The 23,267-nt window shown below is 35.6% G+C and overlaps 1 protein-coding gene across 10 annotated transcripts in view; it reads right to left on the bottom strand.

Moving 5' to 3' along the window:
- The window catches only part of BCLAF1 (BCL2 associated transcription factor 1), a 39,463-nt gene that overhangs the window by 1,667 nt on the left and 14,529 nt on the right, over positions 1-23,267 (bottom strand). For 3 of the 10 annotated variants that reach the window (XM_069077290.1, XM_069077292.1, XM_069077293.1), the window contains exons 3-11: positions 18,421-18,546; positions 16,888-17,802; positions 14,900-15,565; positions 14,559-14,728; positions 11,791-11,896; positions 10,303-10,387; positions 6,730-6,905; positions 5,359-5,539; positions 4,240-4,386 (exon numbers count right to left, since the gene is read on the bottom strand). In XM_069077290.1, the coding sequence (XP_068933391.1) occupies positions 4,240-4,386; positions 5,359-5,539; positions 6,730-6,905; positions 10,303-10,387; positions 11,791-11,896; positions 14,559-14,728; positions 14,900-15,565; positions 16,888-17,802; positions 18,421-18,524 (2,550 nt within the window). In that variant the 5' untranslated portion in view covers positions 18,525-18,546. Of the gene's footprint in view, positions 1-4,239; positions 4,387-5,358; positions 5,540-6,433; positions 6,598-6,729; positions 6,906-10,302; positions 10,388-11,790; positions 11,897-14,558; positions 14,729-14,899; positions 15,566-16,887; positions 17,803-18,420; positions 18,547-23,267 lie in introns of those variants that run through there. The other 7 variants (XM_069077291.1, XM_069077296.1, XM_069077294.1 and 4 more) reach the window with 5 other exon arrangements.

The raw sequence follows: 23,267 nt of genomic DNA, 5'->3' as shown, positions 1-23,267 counted from the left end.
CTTGTTAGCAGGCCTCCAGTACTTCTTTTTAACATATAAATTTGTCAGGCAGACCAGCTGAAACTGAGGAGACTCCAGGCCCATAAATAAATGTTATCTTTTCCAACTTAAAAGGATTCCTTCTTTTGAAACCAACTACAAACAAGGGGTAAGTTGTCATTAAGTCTTTCAACATGCAGAATTTTCTATCAAGGAATACCATTTTTTCATAATCTCCAATACTTAACCATGATCATATGAATTGTAAATATTAACAGTTGGCTCTATGTCCTATCATCTCCTCTTTGAAGCATTCTATAAATGAGGTTATATACAGCTCTATATTTATAAATTACAGGAGCAACCAGTAAATGAACTGTTGCCCACTGCTAAATAACAAATCCAAATAAATGAAATCCAGTCACAATAAGAATCATGGCTCCTTGAAACATCTGCATAATTATGGCCATTTTTAGCCCACTTACATTTCTTCATAAAACTGAAGGGTTCTTCAAAACATTCCATGATTATTCAATGTGTTAATACTTTCTTTTATTTGAAAATTTCAAGATAAATCTTTATGTACATTAAGCTGAAGATATCTGAGCTTGTGACTCCTAATTAGCACTGCCAGATTACAATGTCCCAATCAGACTTTGCCAATTAAAGATCAAATTTTTCACTATGTTCCAAAGTATATCTTCATAAGGAATTTTATTTACAGAAATAAAAATGTAAAAAAGAATATACTCCAGGATACTAGATTATTTAGTTTAACTAACTGAAGGAATTACTTCTAGAGTTTATGGTACAAAAATTCTGAGGCAGTCTGCCAAACTGAAACTGGACCACTAAATATAATGTAAGTTTAACTTAATACCAAACCTAATTAAATTGTCTTAAAGCAAATGCCAGTTAAAGTCTTGAAATTCTATTGCATGGCTTTCTATTAAATGTTTTGTGGCAGGAGATAATGGGGAAGGAGGCAGATTAAAACGAAGAAGAATGACAACCAATTTTGAGATAGTTGGGAGAATAGTTACTACTGGTTTGTTGTTAAAGAGAGATTCACTAGATAACACTTGAGAGAAATTGTCTGTAAGGAGGAAGGCAGGAGACTTCTGGGCATGCTTCCCTAAACCTCAGCTCCTCGAAGCTTCCACCTTTGAAAGGTATTTCCTTGGTAATAGGGCAAGGTATACTCCTCTCTGATTCTGTAAGCAATGGAAATGGAGCTAGTGTTCAGGACCCTAAACAGTGGATAAAAGTAAATATCTTCTCCTAAAAGTAACGTAAAAGCATATTTTCAAGAAGGAAAGAGAAAAGAAGCAGCAAAAACTTGGGGGGTGTCATACCTGACAATCTCTCTCCTCCCTCAGGTATGAGGAGCCGAAGAAGGCTTTTGATGATAAATCCCCAAAACAAACTTTTGACCCTCAAATTCTCACAATGGCTATACATGACCAAGAACTAAAACTCTGATCTAAACTGGAGCTTAAGGATCATCTAGACCATGGGATTCTTCTTAACCTGAGGTTGTTTTTAAACACTATGACAATTCAATTTCACCATTAACTCTTTTCCTTTGTAATCTTATGTATTTTATACATTTAAAAATATCGTGAGAAGAGATCCATAGGTTTCACCAAACTACCAAAGGGGTCCACAACACAAAAAATTGTTACCACCACCCGATCTGGTCAAACTAGTTAAAATTATATGCTCAAGGGCAAAAAACTAATTAGGACCATAACAAAGATTAGAATCCAGGCATCCCAACTCTATCCAATCCTCTTTTCTTTCACAAAGCATTCCTACCACAGTGTGAATGAATCACTTTTAAAAGGGTAAAATATATAAAACTCAAAATTCCCTCTACCCCCTTTGATAGTCTCCATAATATACAGCAACACTGGCCTGTTAGACTACACTGTCACCACTGACCCAGCACTAGGATAAGTGTAGCAGCTTCTCTTCAAGATTCTGTGCTCCCTAAGAGTTGTGACCTTTTTCATTTTCACATAGCTGATGTTATAAAACCTTCATTTCTAAACAATTCAAAAAAATCCAAAGTATCACAGAAACCTTCATCTATGAAGTGTAATGGGAAATTTCAGAAAAAACATTAACAAAGGCACCAGGATATAGATTAGACCTGTGGTGTAAGAGTTGCTTATGAGAATGAAGAGGTTCAGTAACTTGTCCTGGGTCACACACCAAGGTCCTCCTGGGTCTGAGGCATGTTGTTTATCTACTACTGCCTCAGTGGTGTCAATACCAAATTACTTTTGACACTACAGATCAAATTTCTAGTTTTAAACATTGCTCTAAGCCCCCTGCCTCCTTCCAATAGTCCTTCCAGTTAAGGTTCTACTCTGAAAGTTATATATGTAAAATCAAACTATTAATAGACTACAGTAAATCAGGGCACAAGTTTGGTCAACTTTGGAAACTGATCAGTTAAGTGACATGGACTTGAAATTTTTTGTTTTGATTAAAATCAAGCTGTAATAGACATTTAGCTGCTTCTTATATAAATTAATTCTGACACAATGGCAATAAATTTTTTTAATGTTTCTGCTATTTACAGATAGTTTAATTATCAAAATAGTTCAATTTTTTTGTCCTTTGTGATTTGTAAAGTTCTTCAATAACTAAGCTAAACCAATGGATATGCACTAAAATATACATTAAAAGTCACTGTACTTGGAGAACTACCAAACTGGAAACTGGATATTTTAATCTTAATCCTGAAAAAATGGATTGTCAGAAAGACAATTAGATGGAACAGCTTTTTTTTGTAACTCTCAAAAATCTGAAAGGTACAATTTATACATGAAACTATTCATGAAAATTATACCTAAAACTAAACAAGAAACCAATGTAGTTGTGCTCATACCAACACCTGCCTCCTTCTGGAGGTAGGAAGTTATAGCCTGTATCAATGCTATTTGGAGATGATATGAAAGAAAAAGTTATCTGACTTCTATTTCAAAAACCACCAATACCAAACTACTGAAGCAAGCTCTTCCTAAATCTGAGGTGGTACTATTATCTTTTTTAGACTTTATAACACATAATATATTGAGTAAATAAGTTACCTTAATTTTTATTTAGATACTAGGTAGAAGAGTGACTGATTTCAAACTCACGAACATAATAAAGTTTGTTATGTTTAACTAGGTTCAAGTCTGCTGGTGATGCTCAAACTAGAGAAATAAATGTGAACATTTTGTGAAATGTTTCACCATTACTATTACTCCCCAAAAAAGAAGTGACTTATTTAAAAGGAACATTGCTGTGTACCCACCAGCAAAATTAGCTAAATGTCAGGGAAACTGGGTAATACACATATCCCTTAAGGACTAAGAGCAGTCTTTAAAAAGCTGTATTTAAAGAAAAATTCTATAACTAGAATACTATTTTCCCCACTGTGATCCATTAACTTTCACATATTCAGAGTCTGGGAAAAGAAGAAAGAAGGGAAAAGTGGGCTAACAAATGGCCCAAGAAAATGATCCAAGTTATACTATATGATACTTCCCAAAGTTTGATTGGTTTTCTTGAAAATCTGGTGCTTTTTTTCCCTCCTTAATCACATCTGTCAAACAAAAGGTATTTCAACTTATACCAGGCCATTACTTCTGTCTCAAATCAAACCTTTCCCCTCCTGCCCTATTCATTTGTGAAAAGGTGCTTCCTTAGCAAATGATTCTCATCTCAATACCAATGAAATGCCTAGGTAACTCTGCCAAGGAATCTACCTAGGAACATCTCTTTCCCCAATAAAAATTCCCCACTAAACAATTCACATGTACTAAAATAATGGTCTCTCTGTGAACTGTTTCAAATTACACTGTAGGTTTTATTTGGGTTTATTTTACTTAAAAAAAAAATGCTAGCATAAATTGTAAAGCCTGTCTTTGGATCAACTTTGCACCAAGATAGCAGTATTCAAATAAGTATATAAACCATAGAGAAGTTATAATATTCCATCCCAATTATGGCTGCCATCCACTTGCAGCTTGCTCTACATTGGAACACATTAAGACATGGAACCAGGGTCGATTAAAAGGCCTTGAAAACTATACTACAAGTCAGCTAAAAATGTGCAACACATTTATTCTTTGTGTTATAAACATTATGGTGAAATTTTATTTAGAAATTTTATTAGCATGAAGGATACCTGTACTAAAATTTATTCACCCAGTATGCTTTAAAAAATAATGCAAACCAAACACACAGATGTCTAACACCCACCAAGAAGTACTTCTTGCTCTTTGGGGTATATTCTGGATCCCATTCCTCTTCCTTCGGTCTCTTTTGAAAAGTAGTATTTGAGTTGTTTGGACCAGTATTTGTCCCAGCAAAAACTCCTCTGGCTCTTCCTCTGCCTCTAATTCGAAACTGATTAACATTAACAAAGTTGTTTAGTTAGGCAGTCAAAAGCTGTTTAGTTACATGCAAACCATCATTTCACTGCATTATTTGTCCTGCCTCTTTCATGCCCGTGAGGAGTGAAAATATAAGGTTTATATAATCAGAAAAAACCTCTGCCCACTACAAATTTGTGGAAATACACAACATAAAGAAAAAAAAACACTAAAAAAAGGGAGACTTCAAGGACTATACTCAAATAATTATTCAGTTGTTTCTGTTTTCTCACAATCAACAAAATACCCTTACTTCCTTTAGAGATTGCTGTAAAGCCACCAAATGAATGAATCCTCTGACATACAACAAGCCAAGGACTTTGTACTACTACAACCTCTGGTCTTCATTCACCCTCATTTACCAGGGAGCTTCTGACACAGAGTAGGAATCAAAATCAGAAGTAGCAGGAATATCGATTTCACAAAAAGGAAAATAACTGCCCCTGCTCCTTCAAAATATAAACTCTCTTTCTTTGGAGATGTGTATGATAGTCACAATCACTTCCAGAGCCAGGGAAAACTGACCAGTTTATATACATCATTAAACCAAGGACCTGTGGTTTTATCAATGTAGAAACGCCCTCCAGGGACCCAGATACCAACCAGTCTAACTTAACAGTCTTAAGAATTCCCTAAGGCTCAGGAGTTAAGTGACATGCCTAAGGTCACAGTTATGTGTCAGAGATGGGCTTTGATCCAGACCTCCCTGATTCCAAGTCCACCATTTTCTCCACTCTGCCTCTAAACATGTTATAATTACTTTGTCATTTACCAAAGAAATACTACTGACAGCAGCATTTCCAATGCCAGGTTTTCTCCTGAACAATGGAATTAACAATAAACAATTATATCTACCATTATTGATCAGATTCATTACTTTCCTGAAGGATAAGCACTCTATGTGTAATACAATTCCCTGAGAGCACCAGAGAATTTCAGAACTTACAAAAGTTCCTCTGGGTCTGCTGACTCCTGTAAAGCCTGAATATTCTTTTGGTTCATGGTGGGTTTTAAACTCTTCTTCTCTTTCCTTCTTACTTTCTTTTTCTTCTCTAGAGCTTGCTGAGGAAGATGATGATGAAGAGGACGAAGATCGAGAACGGTCTTGCTCTCTGCTTTTATGTTTACTGTAAAAATAGAAAGAAATACTGTGTGCTATTTTTTAAATGATGAACAATCAGTAGAATCTTAAAACTATAGAACTTTGGGTTTTTTTTTTTTTAAGCTCTGGCCTTTTAAAAGTAATGTAAAAGTGAAATAATTGCATGTTAAACTTGGGATACATTTTCAATTTCCATTCTCCTTCCACATTTTGATTTTATTGTTAGTGGAAAAAAAAAAAACATACTGTAGCCAGCCAGTCAAAAGGCAGCAAAGTATAAGAACAAGTTTCTGTATTTTAAAATTTCAAATGTTAGCTTGTTTCTTTTACTTTTCTTTAGGAAAGGAAATCAAGAGCAGGATAAGGAAAGAATGCCTCATAGGCAAAGTTTCAAAGTAGCTACCTAATTCAACATAATTGAAATATCTACATACTCATGCCCAACAGCTGCTAAGGTATGGTCCCTATGTAGCACAATGTAGAAGTAAAAAATGTATAATACTACAGAGACCAGTCAAATAAGGATGTACAGATAAAATTCACATTGATCCAATGAATAATAAAAAATCTAAACAATACTTTAATTTTACAAGCTAGTTAACATATAAATATATGCATATGTGTATATGTGTGTATACGTATGTAATAACGTTTGGCACTAATGGAAATCACATCTACGTGATCCTAACAAAACACCCAAAAGGTTCATACCTGCAGTAACTCTTACCACTGCTACACAGTATCCATGGAAATATTACTAAGAAAGACTAATGCACATTGATACTTCTTAAAAATTAGTACTTCCTCCCCCCATCTCACCCATGTTAAAAACCTCTGGCCATAATTTTAAAATTCTTGTACTCTGGGTGTTATGAGTTGAAAAAGTGCGGAATCAAGCATAACGAACCAAAGTTCTTACACAAACTGTTTCTAGAAATGCACTGCATTGAAGTCCAACCTCCTGATGTAGCCTGGATAATAGGACACATTAATTTGTCATTTTTTTTTTTCAGTGTTAGCTTGCTATTCCAAAGTTTTTGTCCTCATCCACCATAAGCCGTGTAAAAGACAAATACATTTTTGCTGTAAAACAAATAATTTTAATTGTTTAAATTTAAACATTCGATTACACAGTGAAAATTGAAAGCAATTAAGCTGACAATTACAAAAGGCTAATTAGAAGCTAAAACCTACTTAGATCATTTTAACAATTACCTGTCATCTTTGTAAGATTTGTATTCTTTGTAATCTTTAGGAGTTTTTTCTTGCTTTCTGGATCCACTGGATTCCCTGGAGCCCTTGGAATCCCCCCGTTCTTTACTTCTTTCTTTTCTACGACGATCAATGTCATGTCGAAGATCAGCAGAATCACACCTTAATTTTTTATCTCCCTATGAAAGGAAAAAATGTGGAATAAAGCATTTACAATATATATATACATTTAAAAAAGTGAAAAATACAGCCAACCTATCTGTGTCTAACCTGGAATTTTAATGGCAGAAAGAATGTTATAATACACACTACATACTATATACTCTATACTATAATTTTTTAAAAATAAATATGTACTTAAGGAGATATTTTCCTAAAAATTTAAGGGAAAATAGCAGCATGGATGGAGGAGGGGCATATTCTAAAAATTAATTTTCCAGTGAATATTACAAGCTTTTCAAAAATAAAATCTTGTCCCTTATACAATTCCTTGCTGTCAGTTGCATACTGTGTAGAATTATTTTTAATTGTAACAACAAAGATTTGTACACACTATATCACTGAGTGCCACTTGTTCCACCAATGTATTTTTGAGTAGCTAATATTAAAAGTATAATCTGTGGCCATAGAACAGTTGCCTTCTTTTGTGAACTTCATGGCCATATAAATACCAGAAGAGTTCTCAGCAGCTTGGGCTTATTTACACTAAACATAACTTGACCAAACCTCAAGAGTTACAGTGACAGAAGAGTCACTTTCTGTTAATTTGCAAGTGAACAATTAAACTGACTACAACACAGGAGAGGCAATAAGCGACTCAGAGTCAAAAATATGTTAATCCCCAATTCCTGAACTCAGTAACCTAGACCATATTCTACCATCTATCTTTCAATTCAGGTGTTGCAAAAGGTATTAATTTAAAGAAGTTTCATACATTGCAATCAATTCCATTAATTTTTTTTTAACTGCTAGGCATTTGGGGAGATGAAGGGATGCATGAGGGTTTGGGGGAATGGATGTAGAATGATATAATCACTAAGATGCAAACCTATTTACTAAAAATATAAAACACTCCAAGACACTAAAATGTATATATATTTCTATTTGCTCCTAGAATAATGGAGGAAAAAAGAGCAGTAAACCTTACTTTTAATTTTTTCATACCCATACAAAGAGCCAAAGCTAAAATTAAGACCCGACCGTGAAAGAAAGAAAAGAGGGGAGGTAAAGAGAGAGAGGTGTCAATGCAATGTTTTCCGGCTGCTTCTTATGACCTGCGGCATCATGGTTTTTAATCTTTAAAGCAGTGGTACTCACAGTTAGATGACTCTGGAGCCACTTTTGCCTTTGCTATTAAACAAAAAAGTCACAAAGCTACGGTACATCGAGTTAAGAGGGTGTATAAAATAATATTCTAACTACAGAAAAGATAGGTTGTACCTGACTGAAAGAGCTAAATGAAGCTTGAGTATCACAGTCTGAATATCAATCACTGCTTTTAAGTTTCCAGCACAGGATCTTAAATGATCCATTCATTCATTCAATCAACAAACATTTATTGACTGCCTACTACGTTCAAGACACTGTGCTAGGTGCTGTGGAAGATACAAAAAAGAATTAGACATAGTCCTTGACCTCACAATACTAATGTTTCCCCCAAACTTTTTCAGTTCATGTTATCCTTAAGAACTTCAAAACACAATGAACAGAATGAGGGGAATACCTCTACCTATCTGATCAAATGGATTTTTACATCCTTACCTTCCCACATATGTATAAATCAATCATGAGTCAGTCACACATCTACACACATAGGTACACAAAACTCATTATGATTACCACTAACTTCCAACATCTATAACAAACTACCAAAGGAAAATAAGTTACCCCAAAATGTCAAAATACAGCAATGACCCATTATTATTGTGCCACATGTTCCCAACCCACACACAAAAGTGGTCAAATTTAGTAACTTCTCAACCCAATAAGTCTATTGTAGATACTTGAAATCCGTTAACAAGAGGTTACTGTCTTCAGTCCTTCAAGGATTTGTGATTTCATCAATATGGTGTTTCCCCTGCTAGCAACACAAACTACAACTCCCAAACAAACTAGTGATGATTTTAGAGAATTTTTTCCAGCCAAAACAGTGTCACCTTGTGGCCAAATTTATGAGGCTGGTCCTCAGATCACAGCATCATTAGGCCCAAACTAACAATGTCTTTTTCGTCTTAGTAGTGCCTGTCAGAAATGTCAATGTTGGCAAAGACTTCCAAGAATCCAGGGTATCTTATAGAGCATGGGCAGGCCAGGATTGTAGGTCTTTAGTGGATATTATTAATGTTATGCTCTATTAAGTGACTTAGAGCATGAAAATTTATGTCCTGAAAAGGAAGAAATGCATTTCAGGTTAGCTCAACCCTGTGCCACATTTCTACCATTCTACTCTTCAAAACAAAATCTGGCACTGAAGTAACATGAAAATGGGTTCATATAAGCAGGGAAGGTAAAAATTATCTTTTATTTTGCCACTTGGGTTTCTGCTACAGTTCTCATAAATTTACAGGTTAGGACTTATTTTTCCAACATGCAGATTTTTTGTTAACCTCAAAAAGGGAACAGACTCTCATATAAGAATAGCATTAAAAATGGTGGTTAGGTTCTTAGACAATCCACAAAAGGCTATACTAGCCACCCAATAAGAAAGGAATATGCTTTTTGTTTTCTTTGGCTGGACATTTTTACATATAAGACTAAGCCAGTTGCTTGAACATTAAAGCATAATTCTACTGCTTCTGCCTCTTTCATCAGTCAGTGTGGCACAGTGATAAATAGCCATAATAAGATGAAGACCTGGGTTAAGCCTCACATTTCCCACAGACTGGCTTACGAATTCCTGAACAAGTCCCTTAGGGTCTCAGTGCCCTTGCAATCCTCAAATTATAAACTGCAGCACAGGTGGCAATCCATTTTGATAAAGGGAAGTTTCCTCACTGGGCATTAAATCTACACCAATTAAAACAAATCCAGACCAAAAAAGATCTAAGTACTAATTACCATCACAATCTAATTATTAATCTTCACCCTTTTTTCCCTTTATATTCTAAGTTTTAACTGCCTTTGTAAACATAGAAACATGCCTTATAAACATATATATCTTCCTCCTTAAAACTAACTCATTTTGGGGCAGGTAGGTGGCACAGTGAATAGAGCACTGGTCCTGGAATCAGGAGGACCCGAGTTCGAATGCCACCTCAGACACTTAACACTTACTAGCCGTATGACCTTGGGCAAGTCACTTTACCCTGCCTTCCCCCCTCCAAAAAAAAAAACTAACTCATTTACAAAAAAGTATACCTGTTAATTCAATATGTCTAAGTCAGATTGTTATTTTAAGGTTAAAGCTGTATCTTTTTACGTTCTTCATAAATAGCTATACATTTACCAGACGTTCCTCAAAATTATAAACAGGAAGAAATATCTATGACTAATATATCTTGCTTGCCATTGATATGAAACTTAAATACAAGATTATCAAGACACTAAATTAACATAAAATAGTCTTCATGACCATACCTTTTGATTTTCTTCTTTAAAAACTCTCTCTTCTCCTGATAAGCGGGTATGCTTCCTCAGGGCACTTGGAGAGATGTCAATTCTCCTTAATATAAATTAAAATTAAGTGTATTTGTTATCATTGTGGTTACATAATGCCTAAAATGTAGGATTTTTTTAAACCAGCAAAATGACTTATTAAAGTAATCAAATTAGCACAGCTGCAATAAATTGATCTAATATATTATAATAGTCCTTATCTAACACTACTATGTAATGAAGCATTCCACAGGAGCAAACTTTCTAGACAACTGAACCCTGTTCCTTTAAGCACAAAACCTTAAAAAATTTCAATGGAAAGTTTATTTAAAAAGAAAATTTCACATGGCCTTGCCTCCACAAACAGCATATTCTCAGTATAACTTAAGATCTTAATATTTGGTGTTATCATTATAAACATCAACTGCTGTTGTAACAGTAATCCAGAAACCAGGGGAATGTCTAGCCATTTACCTCTTTGTCCTCAAAATATTGTGACTTTTTACCGGTAACTTATCCTTTTAAAAATATTTGTCTATTCCTTTGCCATAAAGCTACCAATTGTCATTTTCACTACTTCTTAAATAATAAATCCCTACCCTTTCCATTTATAATCAGCTGTTCTTCAAACAAGTGTTCAATGGAGAATTAAAATGACAATTTCTTTAAGATATTATTTACAAATAATTCTAAGTAAGTTTCTTTAACTAAGAACTCTTGGCTATTTCCAGTCTTATCTACAGAATATATAGAGTTCTACAAAAGTTATCTAACTTATAAGATGAAGTCTAATAACAGAGTTCCAATATGCACCTGAGATTTTTATATCTTGTTTCATAATGTCTTTCAGTAACACATTTAATATAATTTGAATTACTATGCAAAAAGTGAGGAAGATGGAACTCAAAATCTTACAAAAACAAATGTTAAAAACTATCTTTACATGTAATTGGAAAAAAATACTATTAAGATTGTTAAGGGGGTGGCTAGGTGGCACAGTGAATAGAGTACTGGCTCTGGAATCAGGAGGACCTGAGTTCAAATCCGACTTCAGACACTTAACACAAAAACTAGCCGTGTAACCTTGGGCAAGTCACTTAACCCCAATTGCCCTCCAAAAAAAAAAAAAAAGAAAGAAAGAAAAAAGCAAGATATAAAAAATATCAAAATGAGATACCATTACAGGAAAGAACAATATTTAGCACTCCATGTTCTACTCTCAATCAAAACCAGACTGCTAGAAATTTGCCTTCCTTAAATGTTCCAAGAGAAATTCTGGTAAATTTCACATACAAATCTAAGTCTTTATAGAATAAAATGGACTTTTTACATATCTTAAACCAAAGCTGTAAAACTTGAAAAGTACAGGAATGGTTCCAAAACCAACACACACGTCATAATTTTCTAAACTCATACTTTCCAAAGGAAGTCATTATATTTGTGTAATGCTTATAATACAATACCACATACCTGTGTATTTCTGGGCTTTTTTGCCGGGTGCAATGTTCTTCGGTAGCCTTCTGATATGAGGTGAACCTTTCATTTAGGGTCATTGCAGGTGATTTGAAGTATTGCTCTGTTGGTTAGGAGAAATACTATTTGGTTAGTTATTTTTACATTCACAGGCATTTCCATTCCTGACAGAAGGGGATGTAGCAAGTGAAAAAGTAAATAAAATACTCAAGAAACCTAAGCAGGAGAAATACAAGTATTACAAAGAATTCCCTCCCTATTCCCTTAATTCTTGTACCTCAATCTGTAGTAATGGTAGTAACAGAGCACAACCACTGGAAGCTACCTCAAAAGTATGCCCTATCAATACTCCCTATAGCCAAACACAAAAATTGTAAATTAAGTCAAGAATCTCTTTTCCCATTTCACTGATGTACTCTTTCCTTAAATAGAAGAAATAAAAGAACAGTAGTCTATGGGCATCTCTATACCTTGCCCACATGTAGTTTCAAGTCATTAATTGGAAGAAACAAAAAGAATATCCCAAATTAGTGCAATATTGAAATGTCTACAAATGATTTAATAAAAACAAACTTTAATTTCTGCATTAAGAATTATGACAAATTATTATGTGTAGAAAATGTCTTTACACTGCCAGTTCTAAGAGGTAGGAAAAAACACCCTTTTATTGATATTTATTTTTTAAAAAAGCAACATCTGGCATCTTGGCAAACCTGACAGCATATTTGATAACTGATTTTTCCTTGCTTTTCTTTAAATAATTTTTAAAAATCAGTAACAGCAATTTCCTTTTTTGTTTTTAAGACCAGCTCAACAAATGTGTTTTAAATGTAAACTAGAAAGACGCAAAAAGTCATGAACTATGAAATGTTACATATGAAGCAAGCTATCTGCTTTACAGGTCAACATACATCTGTGTCAACTTACCGCCCAATATCCAGCACATGTCTCATAACCAATCATTAAAACTTGAAACGGCCACTACAAGGGTAGTGCCTCAATCATAATTCCATGAAACCCAGGAATATGAGCTAGCAACTCAGTTTTTATGCCATTTTTGCCAGGAAGACAGAAGATTCAACTTTGCCTGTTTTTGCATCTGTATCTTTCAACAGCTATTTTACTTTGAAACATGGATTTTGCCATTTCAAAACATATTCCAGGACCTAGTTACAATGAAAAAGAAAACATCACTGGGCATTTTCAGCTCTGTATGAAGAAAGAGCTGTTCAGATCGGTTGCACAATACCAATAATGAAACATAACTACAGTTAAAAAAAAAAGGAAAAATAAAATGAAAAAGGAGAAAATTTACTAAAATCTGATCTCAAAATTCAGTATTATTCGTGAAGTATCGAGAAAAGTCAAAAAAGGAGAAAAAAGGAAGGGGGAAAAAAGAAACCATTAATTCTAATGTTTGACATAACATCGATAATTTGGCCACAAACTGATTCTCAAACCTGGTTATACTGCCAAAGGCTAAAATGTTTTGCCTTTGGTTAGTTATTAGTGATATAACTACATTTCAAGAGAATTCAGTAGTCTATCCACCAGATGAAATTTTAATATTGGCACATAAACTGTGGATGGCAAATTTAGGCTAGTAGAGTTAGCAAAGTCAAAAGATTCTTCAGAAAAAGAAAAAATAGGTTTGGTTTCAATACAAACCAGCTAGGAAGTATTCTGGGGGGAAAAAAACATTTCAGTTAAGCTGCCTACAACTGATGCAGCTGCCTAAAAAGTAATGCCCCAAAACTTCTGAACAGCTTTAAAACCTTTGAAACTAACATTACATATTGATGAAAACATAGGAACTCCAAAATATTTAGAATCTTATGAATGTTTGTTACATATAAAAACTGACTTAACAACTGCCTAATCTCCTTTTAGTTTATATCCTTTTAAAATGATTTGGATTAGACTTTCCTCTTCTTAAGTACTATGACAATACACATATGATTGCTTTTTGGTTTATTCACTATTTCATAAAAGCTACCACCATAAAAATTAAGCAGTATAAAAACAAGAGATGAGGTAGTTATAACCCAGCATTTCACTTGGTTTCAAATGAATTATTCAAAACTGGGAAGTAGAATTGATTAAATTATTTAATTACAGTATTGTCTCCCTGGTACAAGAGTACTGTACAAGACAATAGCACAACATTGTACAATAATAATCTACATTTACCTAGAACTTTCAAAATACTTATTTCAGAAATATGAACAAAAAATACTGCCAAACTTACAAACCCTTGAGAACTACATAATCAGACATAGTAAAGATATGCAGTAATGTATGCATATATTACAGGCAAGTAATGCGAAGAATAAAACTTAATTCTAATTAGCTCTGGTATATACCAACAGTACCACTGAAATAAATGAGATAAAAATAATCTCCAAGTTGTCTATTCAATGGATAATGTTAAGTTTATAATATGAAAGTTTTAAATTTCAAAATGCCCAAGTGGGCAGGGTTCAAATGTTTTATAAAGTTTCATGTTAATAAACAAATTTTCTCATTTTACCATAAAGTTTATTTCTAAGAATAAGTTTTCCTTGTTAACTTATCTAAAATTTAAGTCACATTTTTATTAAATACTTCAGGGGTCTGACATACTGGGCACTTAAAAGATACCAAAAATAAATTTCCCCAAAGACTTAAATGTTTAGTTAGCTTTAGTTAGTTCAGATTATCTTTCTGTTCATTTCTCCTAAAGTAATTTTTTATTTTTATGTAACAATTATACAACCTACACTTACCTTTAACATGATGAACCAAGGACACAATGTGCTGAATAAATGACTCTGAAGTGCTTTTGCTGGCCTGTGGCAACTTAATGTGGTCAAAGATGGACCGGAATTCTTGCTCCTTCTTGACAGAATGGACAAGTGTACTAGCAAGCAGCCTGTCTTTAGTCAAGGAAGCAGGTCTAGAGTATGTCAATAACAAAAACACACACACAAAAGAAAAAATACCATTGGTTTGAATATCATGGAGAGAAACATTATCAGGGAAAAAAAAAACAAGATTAAAAACAGTTCAGTATTAACTCATATATCCACAAGGTTTACTGAACACCTCTGTCAGATCATTTATTTACCTGTTGGAATCATCAAGAGGTACAGGTGCCATTTTGAGTTTGACTTCAGGGCGATGGGAATCACTGGCTATCATTTTGATCCTAAGTGGGCTCTCCTCTCTGAAGGTAGACTTTTCTCTCGCCTCCAGATTCTTGTGTAGAGGGGGACTGTAATCAAAGAGTTCTTTGAGCTTTTCAGACTTTACCTGCTCAGGTGACTGAGTTTCTTTCTTCACCATTATTCTCTCAGTACTTTTGTCGTCTTCCTTGTGCTTATCTTTTGTAGTGCTAGGCCTTTCCACTACATATCCAGTCTCTTTAAGTTTATAATTTTTCTCTTCTCTAAATCCATCACTTTCTCTATTGCCCTTGAGTGAAACTTTAGATTTGTACTTGGTTCCTTCCTCCTCAGCATTCCGGTGAGATGCAGAAGCAAAATTTTTACCCTGATCTGCCAGGACAGACTTCCTGAACTGTCTATAATCCTCTGTCTCCTCTGTGTCATCCCCTTCTGAATCATTAAACTTTCGTTTTCCAGCCTCTTTATCACTGAAATAGTCTAAAGCTTCCTGATCCTCCCATTCTCCCTCTGCCCTCCCTTTTTCTGCTCCTTTCTCCTTTGGGGCCTCTTTCTCCCTGGTATTACCCCTATCAAGCAGGTATACTCTAGACTCTTCATCTGTGTACCTGTAAACAGCAAAGAAGAGGATGGTAACTCTGGGTTGCATTCATTGTCATTCACTTTTATAATTAACGTGTTGCCCAACATCACAGGATCAGCAACAAAAGGAATGAATCCCACACTGAAAAACGTTTCTATTTGGCATTCTGCTTTTGCAAAGCATCAAGCATATAGAGGTGGCACTCTACAAATCTACTTTTAAAGGCTAAATGAACTACGAAAGTTCCTAGAAATTAACAAAAGTAAAAAACCCATCCTAATTAACACCACAGTCCATAATTCTGTATGCCAAATTCACACATTTCTACAAAGCTTCAGAAATTATATCTACAACTCACAAAGGCAGCTTCTCAACTGCTAACTTAGAACTATTCCTTATAGATATAAAGTGTTTGCATGAATTTACTTTTTGTTTAAAAACCACCTTCCAAAAGAATCGGACTATTTCACTTAATTAGTCCTTACCAAATTACTTTCAATACTAATATTTTTATACAAGTTCAGTAAATAAATAATAGCAAAAATATGTATTACTTATCATAACCTTCATTTCAATCACAAAATGCTTCCAATTTACAAATATACTTTGCTCTAAGAAAAAAAAAAGACTCCTGGCATATTCATAATAGGAATTATCATATCAGCTGAATAAACAAAACTGTGGTGACAGTGCTAACAATATGCCTATTCAATTTCCTGACATAAAATCAAAAGCATTCCAATAAAAGTGCATTTTCAGTAAGCTTCCTAAGCAAGTGTTTAAAACACTTCTAATTAAAACTGCAAATTAAAAGCTATGTAACAAAACACATACAATTGGTATTTTAAGCTCTGTATTAAAATACTGTGATTATGAATCAGCTGGAAAAATGAAACTTCTTATAATGCAGGCATGCAGATTACATTAACAGAGAGGCTTACCCAGAAAAACATTTACATAGCTCAACTTTACTTATTTAGGGTCAAAGTACCCAAAATTTACATAATTAATCTCTGTTGGCTAATATTAAAACTCTTCAGAAATTAATCAACAGTTCAACTTTTTAACCCTTCTTAAGTTTTTTTACATATAACTATGCCAGGAGGTCTGAAAATTAAAAAAATCTAAAAAGAATTACAAATCTGTTTATCCTCAGATTCAGCTCATTCTCCAAAAATTAAAAAAATAATCTGGGAGTATATTATGACAAAAAGTACAAAGTAAGGTATAACCAGGCTAAAGCTAAAATATGTACAACTCTGATTTCCAAATTTATAATCAATTTAAAAGATGAAACGAACAACGCTATTTTTAACAAGAATTATCCATAATGCAGATCTTTCTTACCTTTTCAAAAACTTTCCAGTCTTTGCAGTTTCCTGATCTCCACCATCAGGATAAAATGAAGAACGCATTCTAGTTTCTTCCCTTGGAACATTCGGTGGTGGGATTGTCTTTGCAGGGCTTCTTCGTGAAGGGACATGATGAATTGGACTATTCTGAGAGGGGCTGTAGCGACTAGAACCATTTCCAAGGGAACCAGATCCAGACCTCTCAGGACTATGCTGAATGGAATGTGAATGCTGAGAAGGAGTATTTTTTGCAGAGTGGGCTGTGCTGAGCATGGGAGCATCTGAACAAGATGAACTTTGACTAGGCGGTGTGGCAATAGGAGAAGGGCTATGGGGTGATCTTGGGCTATTGTCATATGCTGAAAGACCAGGCCAAATGTCACCAGATGCTGCTGATGATTTATTAAAGTCATCAATGGGTTCAGACGGGTCATGTTCAAATGTATCTTTCTGTTCATCCTGTGATTTGTTTTTCAAAGGGCTGTCTTCTTGGGGAGCCCCTTCAGTTTTTTTGGTCTGCTTTTCAAGAGACCCTCGTCTTTTTGAAGAGACAGGTGATTTGCTATATGGGGAAGATGAGCGGGATGAAGATGACCTTGGAGACCTGGAAGATCTGTAAGACCGGCGAGATCGGCTTCTAGATCTCTGAGAAGACACAGATCTTCGTTTTGGACTCCTGGAACGTGAACGACCCCGTCTAGGGCTCCGTGAGTGTCTTCTATTCCAGACAGGTCTATAGCCACCTCGATGATATCTACCACCACCTCCTTGATAATACCCTCTACCCCTTCCTCTGTACCCATAAGGCCTTCTCATTCCTCTGTTATTTCTGTAATCTCGACGATAATCTCTAGAATAAACACGATCTCTACTACGAGATCGTGAATATGTCCTGGAACGGGACCTAGAACTAAAATTGAAAAAGAAAAACCCATCATTTTAGCATTCTGGATGTTTCTCATTAAATGTAACAAATATAGAATTAAAGTTAAAACAAATATTAGTATCTTTTGTAAAAACAAAACTGGAAATGTCAGTTTAATACTTTTTTCCTTCCCATGCTATCTGATAAACTGTATCAAAAAAAAAGACCTATTTTTTGAAAGTTAAACCTGGACAGAAAAATTACTATTGCTAAACAGGAAAGTCTAAATTTCTATATGGTTAATGTTAAGAAAAGAAAGACATTTAAGAACAGGGGTGGCTAGGTGGAACAGTGAATAGAGTACCGGCCCTGGAGTCAGGAGGACCTGAGTTCAAATCCGCCCTCAGACACTTGACACACTTATTAGCCATGTGATCTTGGGCAAGTCACTTAACCCCAACTGCCCTCCAAAAAGGGGGGGAGAAGACATTAAAGAAATGAAGGAGTAATGAGTAAAACTTTAAAAAATAATGAAAAATGCAAGTTGAAGAAAACTGTTGTTTCTCCCAAAGTATGTGTATGACTATGAATTGATAAAAATCTGAGAGCAACGAATTAAGACAATAAACGGGGAACTAAAAAGGTACAAATTTATTAATTCACCTGTATCTCTTCTTTCTAGAATGTGATCTGGACCTTGACCTGGAACTAGATTGAGATCTGGACTTTGACCTTGAAGAATGTGATCTAGAGTTGGAACGACCCATTTCTTCCAGTGGATTATTCCTACTGAAATGAAAGAGCAGCAAAGGTTAAAAAGATGTAATCTGCATAAATTCACAATCTTGTCTTCGTTGTCTTTATTCTGTAATAGATAAAAATAAAATGACAAAACAAGTAACTGTGCATCTCAAAATGATTCAAAATCCATCACTTTTTTTCTTTTCAAATAATTTGAGTGAATTCAGAAGATAATACAAAAAATAAAATCCAATTTTTCACCCACACAAGAAGCACTATATGTAACAGAAAAAAGCAACATTTCTAAGTTCTGGACCCACATATAATAATCTCAATTCAAAAACAGCAATAACTGCAGGAGACAGAAACAGCAATTATATTAGACTGTAGCTACAAGTTACATGTTATTCCATGCCCAATACAAATGCCTCAAGTCTCCAGTTGAAAAGATAAATAATATCAGAATTATATACAAGTAACCTGAAATAAAAATTAGGCAAACGACACAATGCCAGAGACAAAAAATTAACCTACCAGACTACCAATTTTTTTTTTTTTTAAGCAATTGGGGTTAAGTAACTTGCTCAAGGTTACACGGCCAGTTATTATTTCTGGGTGTGGTGCTGAGTATCTGAGCCCGGATTTGATCCAGGTCATCCTGACACTGGAGCTGGTGCTCTTACTCGCTGAGCCACCTGGCCGCCCCTAAGCAATTGGGGTTAAGTAACTTGCTCAAGGTTACTCGGCCAGGTGTTTCTGGGTGGGTGCTAAGTGTCTGAGCCCAGGATTCGATCTCCAGGTGTTCTCAACACTGGAGCCGGTGCTCTTACTCGCTGTGCTACCTGGCCGCCCCAGACTACCAATTTTCATCTGGCAATTGGACTAAACTGGCTATTTGTAGCAGCAAGCACCCCAGTGTCCCCAGGGTGGCTGCCAATACAGGTTCTTGGATCTGCTTTGATAAAGGAAAGCAACTCAAAATGGGTTAACAAGCTTACTTTAATCAGTCAAATATGTATCGTTTACCTAGTTCAGGGGGAAAAAGGTCAGCACCCCGAACTGCAGTATACACAGACAGAATTATCAAGACAGAGAAACAGATCAAGGAGACATTTTCAAACTGTCCAACCATTACATCCATACCAAATCAACATCTGGGTTTTTCAAGGCCGGGGGGCTCTCAACAACGGCTTCCCAGAATCCATATCAAATCACAGAACACTTCTCAAAGTGAGTCCCAAAACAAAGCTACACATCAGGGCTTATATAGCCTTCTCCTGGCTCAGAGAATGTCACAACCTTATTGACTCACTAGCCAATCAAGAAGTATCTACTGAGGTCAAAGGATATGAAGAGGCAGTTTTCAGAGAAAGAAATTAAAGCTATCTATAAGCACATGAAGAAATGCTCTAATTCACTATTGATTAGAGAAATGCAAATCAAAACAGCTCTGAGGTACCACATCTCACCAGTCAGATTGGCTAAGATGACAAAACAGGAAAATGACAAATGCTGGAGAGGATGTGGGCAAACTGGAACACTAATGCATTGTTGGTGGAGTTGTGAACTGATCCAGCCTTTCTGGAGAGCAATCTGGAATTATGACCAAAGGGCTATAAATACTTTCATACCCTTTGATCCAGCAATACCACTCCTAGGGTTATATCCCAAAGAGATCATAGAAATGAGAGAAAGACCCATATGTACAAAAATGTTTATAGCAGCTCTTTTTGTTGTGGCAAAGAACTGGAAATTAAGGGGGTGCCCATCAATTGGGGAATGGCTGAACAAGTTGTGGTATATGCATGTTTTGGAATACTATTGTGCTATAAGAAACAAGGAGCAGGCAGTCTTCATATTTACCTGGAGAGGCTTAAAAGAACTGATGCTGAGTGAGAAGAGTAGAACCAGGAGAAATTTGTACACAATTACAGACACAACGTATGTGTGATGACCAACTTTGATAGACTGGACTCTTCTCGGCAATGCAGGGATATAAGTCAATCCCAAAAGACGCATGATGGAGAGAAAAATGTGCATCCAGAGAAAGAACTAGAAAGAACTAAGTTTATATCCAGGTGGAAGCAAAATACCTGATCTTTTTCGTTCTCTTATTGGGTTTTATGTCCTCTTTACCATTTTTCATTCCAGCTGGTACAATCCGTCCTTATAACCTGACCAATATATAATGTGAAAGTATTTACAGATCCTATACTTGACTATAAGCCACCATGGGGGGGGGAGAGGGGGACAAAATGTGAAATTCAAGGAATTGTGGAATTGAATCCTGTAAACTAAAAGGAAACAAACAAATTAATAAATTAAAAAAATAAAAATTAAAAAAAAAAGAAGTATCTACTGAAAAACAAGCCTCCCACCCCAGGCTCCAGGTGCACTTTAGCCTAGGGGCAGGGAAGATCTTAAAAATTTACATTCCCATTACACTATTCCACAGACAACAATGACTGGAATGGACCTGGACAGTTTGCTAGAAGAGTAATGGGCTAAACAATTCCCTGATCAGTTGGAGTCCAATGCTCCAACAATGTCTAGTTTGATACTGAAGTTCTGCACTGTATGACACTGGCAAGAAAAAAAACTGAGAAGGAATAGAGACATAGCATTTGGTTAGGTCAATTCAAAAAAGGTAGAAATAGACATATAAAAAGAAACCCTGAATAGAAATCTGAAATTTTCCCCAAATGCTGCATAGTGCAATTAAAAATTTAAACTATGCAGAAAACACCTGGCCGTGTAACCTTGAGCAAGTTACTTAACCCCAATTGCTTAGGGGCGGCCAGGTAGCACAGGGAGTAAGAGCACAGGCCCCAGGAGAGTCAGGATGACCTGGGATCGAATCTGGACTCTGATACTTAGCACCACACCCAGAAATAACTGACCTGTAAACTTGAGCAAGTTACTTAACCCCAATTGCTTTAAAAAAAATTTTTTTTAAACTATGGGTTTCATTTGCCATTAGACAGGCAGTTCAAGAGTCAGCAAAAGTTTGCATTTCATTAACAATACAGAGCCAGTCACTAATTATGGCATTTCAAAAATTTTCATAGTCCCAGGCATTTCTTGTCACACTAAAATGTGCTTCTGTAAGCTTCCATTTGATTCTTTCCCTCTCAAATCCCTACATTTCTCTTTAAAAGAGTTTATACTGAATTTATTCATTTTACCATCTTCTTAAGAAAGTCTATGCCAGGCAACCATATGAAACAAAAGGGCCAGCCATTCCCATGCAAAACAACTCCAACCCATGAGACAAGAAAGTCAACTTAGCTGAAACAGGAAGGCACTGTGAGGGAGATACAGGAGATAGCACGTGCCAGGCAAACCAAACCACTGCCACCACCTGACATAACTGAAATTAAGTTTAGACCAATACTGATAGTCCATGGCCTAGGCCCCAAAGACATCATTAAGGAGAACAATCCTTGTGGAGAGTGAACTTCTAAACAGCTGCTGCAGCCTGTTACTTCACTGAGAGGAGCAAACACTTGTAGAAAGGAGGCCTGCCACCCCTACAACAACCAGCACCAACCTTTGACCAACTGTTATCAATAAGCAGGTAAGCCAGACTCCCAGGAATGGCAGTCCTCCCCAGACTACTGGCCTTGCCTCAAACCCAGTCCCCAAAGCCATCCAAGGGAACAAACACTGAGGCTATGTAACCTAGCAATGGCTTCTGCAGGACTACAGCCCATCTGAAGCCACAGCAAATGAACACCCAAAAAGAAGAGTTCCTGCTATCAAAGTCCTAGACACCAAGAAATAATCTAACATCAAAAACGGATATGGTTTTTAATCCATGGAAACATTAAAGATACATTAACATTTTGTCTTACCACTGGACCCTAAGGACAAAAGCCATTACATCTGACTTGAAGTTGAAATCTCTTATACATATTGTTCCCCCCAACTAAAATGTGGTGAGTTCCTTAAAAACAGAAATAGTCCTGGTTTTCTATTTCTACTCCCAACACTTAGCATAGTGCTTTGTTGACATTAAGGCTTAATAAACTGTTTGAAGTTTTTGTTTTGTTTTTAATTCACTAGCCCCAAATAGTTTTAAATGTACAACTCATATCTATACTTTAGGGTGAGGAAGGCATTCCCAGGAAATCATTAATATCTGTATCTTCCTTCCATTAAAAAAATACACAGGGCTTAAACTTAGAAAAGGCTTAACTTTCAAATATATTTTTAAAAGCAAGATGCTTTATTCCCTAAAAAAAGTAGCTGAGATTTTATTCCATAAATCTCCTCAACCCTAAATGTGGGGGGAAAAAAGCAAATAAAAAGGCATAGAGAGTTCAGAGTTCAGAAATATGGGACAAGATCTTAAAGGATAACTAGTTCAAATGGCAGTGGGAAAAGGTCATGGAAAAGACCAGCTCTCCACCAACAAATCCAAAGAGAAACATCAATAGGCTACTTCATTCAGCCCAAGACTGAACACAGTAAGCATTGAAAGAGATACCTCACCAAGAAAGTCAGCACAAGTCTGGGGTAAATAGGTCAGAAGTCTTCCAAAAGCACCTCAACCAGGAACAGTGGACCATTGATCTCTAAGCTGCTCTGAGCAGATACATGGAACCAGTGCATGGAGTCTAATAAATCCAGATCAGGACCAAAGAGGGCCTAACTATACTATCCTACAGTATGGAGATGGGTCCTGACTTAAAAACTCATATGACGATCACACTCTGGAGATATAAGTAAAGAAAACACACACACACAAAAATATCGTGGGTTAAGAG

This window comes from Petaurus breviceps, unplaced genomic scaffold, assembly GCF_028583685.1.
Source record: "Petaurus breviceps papuanus isolate PSGF00001 unplaced genomic scaffold, PetGlider_PUasm1.0 90977, whole genome shotgun sequence".
Lineage (NCBI taxonomy): Eukaryota > Metazoa > Chordata > Mammalia > Diprotodontia > Petauridae > Petaurus > Petaurus breviceps.
Note: the sequence above shows the minus strand (reverse complement) of the source record. Positions and strands in the feature narration are given on the sequence as shown.